The 6,653-nt window shown below is 39.5% G+C and overlaps 1 protein-coding gene across 1 annotated transcript in view; it reads left to right on the top strand.

Annotated features, from left to right (window-relative positions):
- The first annotated feature begins 486 nt into the window (after window positions 1–486).
- LOC132815212 (lipoxygenase homology domain-containing protein 1-like) overlaps window positions 487–6,653 on the top strand; it is a 202,642-nt gene continuing 196,475 nt past the window's right edge. The window contains exons 1-2 of the mRNA XM_060824026.1: window positions 487–615; window positions 2,487–2,706. Coding sequence (XP_060680009.1) covers window positions 487–615; window positions 2,487–2,706 — 349 coding nt within the window. The remainder of the gene's footprint in view (window positions 616–2,486; window positions 2,707–6,653) is intronic.

The raw sequence follows: 6,653 nt of genomic DNA, 5'->3' as shown, positions 1-6,653 counted from the left end.
GACCAATACAGATAGTAGTATATTTTTAGCAGCGCAGTCTTGATGGCCCTGAAGAGCATTCTCTGTACTGTATGAGTCTATAAACCAGTGAAAGTAGTATCAACTAACTGTAACAAATCATTTTTGTATGTAGCAATTGAAGGAGAAAATTTGGTTAATTCTATTCCTCAGCTAAATCTAATTCTGATAATCTTATTTGCTTTTGTTATCAGACAGACATTCATGACTTGCTAATAAAAAGCAGTGTCATATAAAAAGAAAAGCAAATTCTGGAAATCTGAAATAAAAAACAAAATTGCTGGAAATAAACAGCAATTATAGGGAGGAAATATGAGTAAACAAATCAGGTTTGACTCTTTGTAAGGTTCCTTTGGTGAATAGTTCACTTTGAATGGGCTCTCTTCAATATATATTACAGCTTTGAATGTTGCAATTTTATGCTATACAGAGAAATTCAAGATCAGCCTGGAAACAGCCAAAGATTCAATGCAACCTGAAGGTATTAAAACTACTCTGGTGGCCTATGGTTCAAAGGGAAAAAGTGAAGAAATTGTTCTGTCTTCAGATAAGCCAGAGTCTCCACATTTCCTTCCAGGAGCTATTGATGAATTTATTGTAAGAAATGAAATATTTTAGAATTTTTTTGGTTTAAGAGTACTATTCAAAACTACATGTTAAATAATGTATTAAGAGCTCATTGAGTATTAAAATTTGGTATGCTCATAATCTAATTATAATTATTATTTTATGCAGTTATGATTGAAGAATTCAGTCAGTCCTTTAACTACTGTGCTCAAAATAACCGAAATGAAGTAATTGATATCAGTACTGATATCCCATAAAGATCTGTCCTTGGCCCTGTCCTATTTCTAGGTCATAGTTTTAGGATAAGGGGTAGCAAATTTAAAAAGATTGCCGAGGAGAAATTACTTCTTAGGTGTCATGAATCTGTTGAATTCAGTACTTTAGATTGTAATGAATGCTTGGACATTGAATAAATGAGACAATAGATACAATTTTAATTAGGATTGAAGGGTTATGAAGATCGAGCAAGAAAGTGCAGGTGAGGCCGAGAAGAAATAAGCCATGATTGTATCAAATAGCTGAGCAAGTTTGAGGGGATAATTGCTTATTCTTATGCTCTTAATTCAAGTGCTACACTTTGTCAACTTCATCCAACACCACCATCGGCTTTCACGAGAACTAATGACACCCATCGTTACCTCAATCACCTATCCAACCTTTCAACAATTGCTGAACTATCAGACTTTTCTCTTGATGAGAAGTTTCCTCCAAATAAACTTTGGAAATACTGAATTTTTTCAGTCCTACCTATCACTGCACTCCTTAGAAGTGATTATATCCCTCTATCCTAAAGGTCTCCAACTGAAGTAGACTGCATATAATCCTGATGTACTTGATGCTAACATAGATCTGCACCATCACAAAAATCAACTATCTCTATATCTGTGACAATACCCTAACTTCACTAATCTGCTGTTGAAACTCTACTTATGCCTTTGTTATCTTTAGACTTGACAATACTCAAGACATGACTTGTCAGCAAACTACTTCCTATCCTCTGCAAACAGGAGATTGACCAAAACTCTGCTGCACTTGTCCTTACTCTCATACAAAGTCCCATTCATCTATCCCTCCTGTGTTTACTGACCTACAAAAGGATCTAGACAATCAATTTTTCAACATGAAACCAAGCATCAGAATTCTTAAGTCTCACATGGGCTTACCCCTCTATCTCTTTCATCTCCTTCAATCTCAAAATACTTGTAATTTAATCTTGGCTTCTTGATTTTTAAGTATTCATTGATGACTCTGCTTTGATCTTGCTGGGTTCTAGACTTTCCTCCGTGACCCCTTTGAATTTCTGCTTGGCTTTAAGGTCACCTTTGACGCACACCTTTGGTCAAGTGCCCCAATATTGCCTTTTCTGGTTTAGTACTATGTTTTGCTTTATAACTGCCCTGTGAAGCATCAATGGGCATTTCATTTTACATTAAAGGCAATACTATTATACTACTCTTTTGAACCAGAGATTGTCTACTTAAACTATGGATATCATTGTGGTGCAAGTATATATTAATCAAAATTCAGTAATACTGAATTAATAAAGATTGTAAAGAAGAACATTAAGGAAGGAGAGGTAGATTTAAAGAAAGCCTTGTATAATTGAGTAAGTGCATTTATAGTTGTTTAGTAACTAGTCCATAGCTACCAATCAACATCAAAGTTCTTTAGGTAGTGTCACTAATAATGATGTTATGCAGACCAGAGTCAATTCTGCAGGGTCTGCTACACCACAAGGTTACACTGCCTGTGTGGCATTCTTCAGAGTTCACAATTTGCAACATTTGCCCCAGGGAAATTGATATAAGCCTACCTTTTTGGAGTATCAGTGAAACCAATTTCTTCCTCTGTCAGACATTCAACAGTAACATACTTTCAAGCTAAAATATATTTTCTTTTAGATTTTTATCGAAAACATTGGAGATATTTATAAGATTCGAGTCAATGGTGAAGAATTGGGAAGCTATGTAGGTTGGCATTTAGTGTCAATAGCTTTGGAAGATTTGAAAACAAAACAAGTCTTCATTTTTAACTGCAACACCCAGCTGTCTGCTACTAATGAAGACAAGGAGCTGGTGAAAGAATTTTCTGTAGCAAAAGGAGGACAAAACCTGTTACCGGGTAAGAAAATAATTACTTGAAAAATTAGATAAAAACTGCAGGAGCTGTTAAATATTAGCAAACATAATTGCATCATGTTCTATTTAATTACTTAAAATGAGATCAGATTAATGACTCCTTCAAGAACTGATTTGATGGGTAATGTACACATTGTATAATTCTATGCTATTCTAATATTTATTGATTCCAAGAATGTATTTGAAGAGAAATTAAGATAACAATTTTAAGCTATATAATATTGTTTTTCTCCCCCTTTAAAGCATGCACACTTCGTATTATTCCCTGAAGAAATTATATGAACTACTTTGAGAATTTTGCTGATTTAAATATTAATATTTATCCTTGTTTAATTGTGTTGAAATAACCTAATATGAAAAGAAAGCAAGCAATTAATGGAACCCTAGCCTTTGGCAGATGCAAGTTGCTCTTACTAATCCACCTCTAATTGTTTTGGAATTGCCCTGAATGATATCAGTTACAAGCCATGACTCCACGTGACAAAAGACCAAATTGAGGAACTGTGTTTCAGATCGTACATACAATCCCTGCTGTATAATCAGACTAGTCATACTATTGATACCAAAAAAAACTATACTGTCACTTCTAATTGGCAAAAACATTGTTTGTTCGTAAAGTAGTTGGACATTTAAATATGAATGAACATAAGGGTAGACAAAAAAAATTCAATGACAAAACAAGAAAGTAAACCTGGATTTAGTAAAGGAGACAAGCCCAGTAAAATCAGTTACTTTCACACAAAGGATTGACAAGAAATAAATGAGCAAATTAACTGAGGTTAATTGAAGAGTGTATGGAATGCCCTGTATATATTTTGTGAAATCTATCATGAAATCTAAATTTCTCTTGAGCAGAATTTGACAATGTCTCCACTGTCAAGTAGATGAAGTTAGATAATTAAGCAAAATAGCTGAAACAAGTTTTTCTGGACCTTCAGTCAGCTTTTGTGCAGCAGGATACAAAGCCAGGCATCTCAATGTGACTTAAACAATGTGGCCTTGAACAGATATTTTGGGGCTTGGAGATTGGGGAGTTTGGTGAAGAGTGGGAGTAAGTGCCACTTTGCTTGTACTTTCTCTTAGCCTCTGGCATTTTTTTCCCCCACCACTATAGGGGAAGAAACAAACTGTTAGAGAATCTGGGGGCAGTGTTTGAAATAACTACATAGCGGCCAGTATCCGGTCATCAAGTCACCCTTTATTTACATATGCACAGCACACTGGCTAGCGAGCTTGGAGTCAGTCCCCAGAACGGAGGAGGTTCTAAATCTCCTGTTTATGTATTTTATTATATTAAACGGTAAAGTTACAAACAAACAGTAAAATAGCCATATACAAGAAACAGCAATTTACACAGGAAAGGGCAACAAACTCAGATACCAAACCCCACTACAACCAGTTCACAGGGAAATGAGGATAAACCTTGAAATCCATCTTACATTATCAAAAGGGAAACAATAAACACAATCACATACAAACAATCCAGTAAACCAAACAATACATATAACACAGATAAATGTGGCCACCTTGCAAATCACCTGTCTTTCCCACCTGCCAGTGGACCTGCCTATCTCCTTTTCCACCTATACATTCCACCCTCTCCTCCCTGACCTATCACCTTCATCCCCTCCCCCACACCTATTGTACTCTGCTACTTTCTCCCCACCCCCACCCTCCTCTAGCTGATCTCTCCACGCTTCAGGCTCTCTGCCTTTATTCCTGATTTTGCCCAAAACGTTGATTTCGCAGCTCCTTGGATGCTGCCTGAACTGCTGTGCTCTTCCAGCACCACTAATCCAGACCCAGGGCCAAGACAGTGCAAGTCATAAATCCAAATGCAACAAGACAGAATCAGAGTCCGAGTCAATTACCAACAAACACAGGCCCTTCTGGTACAGAGTCCATTAGCATAAACGATTTTCTTCAGAACGCAGCATGCACTCCTGAAGGCAGCTGGAGCATCAGGCCTATCCCTGCCAGAGCATTATCTCAGGGGCTCAGATCAAACATAAAAAATATGAAAACACATGCAAATAAAAGAACCATGGTGCACAGCTAAGCCGAGCCACAAAAATCAATATAATCCTTTTGTCAAATAAAAAAAAAGAGAAGAGAACACAGGCTGTAACCAGCCAGTGAAACAACAGTTCCCTGATGAGAACTAAAATACACCTGTAACACTGACTGTGTAAGTCAGGCAGTTTAGAAATCAGTCCTCATTAAAAAAGGAATACCAATTAACAAAACTGGCTGTGTAGATTAGCCAGTTCAGGAATCAAGTTTCCCCAAAAACAGATGGAGGCAGAGGCAGAGGCAGATTGGTTATGGCCAGCCAGCTCAGTCAGTCCCCTGAACCGAGGAGAGTCTAAATATACTGGGTTCTTTTATATTATTTTATTAAACAATATGCAGTTTACAAAACAGTTAACATTGAGAGCTGGATACAAAGAAACAGCAATTTTACAAGGAAGACGAGTGGCAAAGCCAGGCCCCAAACCCTACCGTTCAACTAGTTTTCAGGAAATTTTCAAATCCTACTTTCAATCACTGCAAAACAATAAAGATATAAGTCAATCCAATTACATAAATAGAATGCTAAAAATAAAGACCCCCCTTCCCCAACCACCCAGGAAGCCCGCATTCCTCCCACCTTTCAACCGCTCTAAGGCAGCCCGCTCCTAGGTCTGCACCATGCCCCTTCTGGTTCTTGGTCCGCCCTGACACATCACCTCTAGGACAGCTCGTCCTGCTTCCTCAACCTCCCCAGGATGACAGCAGTCAGAATGGCCTACCCTCCTTCCGGCTTCCCTAACTGCCCTTTGCACCTTCTGGCCACCTCTAGGACAGCCCCTCCCCTGGGACGATGGCACGCAGGATAGCCACAAGCCTTCTGGATCTCAGTCTGCCTTTCCACACCTTGTGGTGCTCAGCCACTGACACACCTTCCAACCACCTCTAGGACAGCCGATCCTGATTACCCCTTCTCAGGACGAAGTGCTTATAACAGTCTATCCACCTTTCGGCTCTTGGGGCTACTTGATCCAAGGTGGCCTACCCACCCTCCGGCTTTCAGAGCAACCTACCCAGAGTTAGGTTCACAGGACAGCCTACCCATCCTCTGGCTCTCAGGGTGAGTGCTTTCGGGATGACATATGAGTCACTTAGCTCAGAGGCCTGTTAGAGCCAGGGACACAAGACAGTGCAGGTGAAAACCCCAACAAGCAACAAGACAGTCAATTAACAACAAACAGAGTCCCTTCTGGTAGAGTCAATTAACAGAAAGTCATCTTCAAAATGTAGAATGCAATCCCAGGAACAGAGTCCACTCCAGTATACAAAGTGCATTGTCAGAAATAGAATCCACTCCAAACTGCAGAGTCCGTTGCTAAAAACGGTCAACAGCTGAGGTCAGAGTCCACTCCTGAAGGCAGCAAATACACAGGCATTTAGTCTCCATAGAGTCCTGGCCCATCTAGAGAGAACTAGGCCCACTCACAGGAACACAGTACAGTACATAGTAAAGGTGAGTTAACTCACAGGGGTTTGGTCCATTTCCGAAGGCAGGGCCTACTCCCAAACTCCAGGACACAGCAAGTGCTCACCTCCTTGCACACATACACATGTTCAGTCTTTACAGAGGTCTACTCCCAGGACCAGGCCTGCCCACAGGAACAGCTTATCTGGTAAGATGTATTTTCTCACAAGTGCTCTGTCCAAACACCAAAAACAGTGAAGACACACAAAAAACTAGAGTGCAAGGACCAAGTCCTGCCACAAAATCAACATTGTTCTTTTCTCAAAGATTGACAAGGGGAGAGGCCATTTTGGATTTGGTGCTTGGCAACAAGCCAGGACAGGTGTCAGATCTCGTGGTGGGAGAGCACTTTGGTGAAAGTGATCACAACTGCCTCACATTTAGCATGGCCTTGG

This window comes from Hemiscyllium ocellatum, chromosome 4 (genome assembly GCF_020745735.1).
Source record: "Hemiscyllium ocellatum isolate sHemOce1 chromosome 4, sHemOce1.pat.X.cur, whole genome shotgun sequence".
Lineage (NCBI taxonomy): Eukaryota > Metazoa > Chordata > Chondrichthyes > Orectolobiformes > Hemiscylliidae > Hemiscyllium > Hemiscyllium ocellatum.
This window is presented reverse-complemented; position numbering and strand designations above follow the sequence as displayed.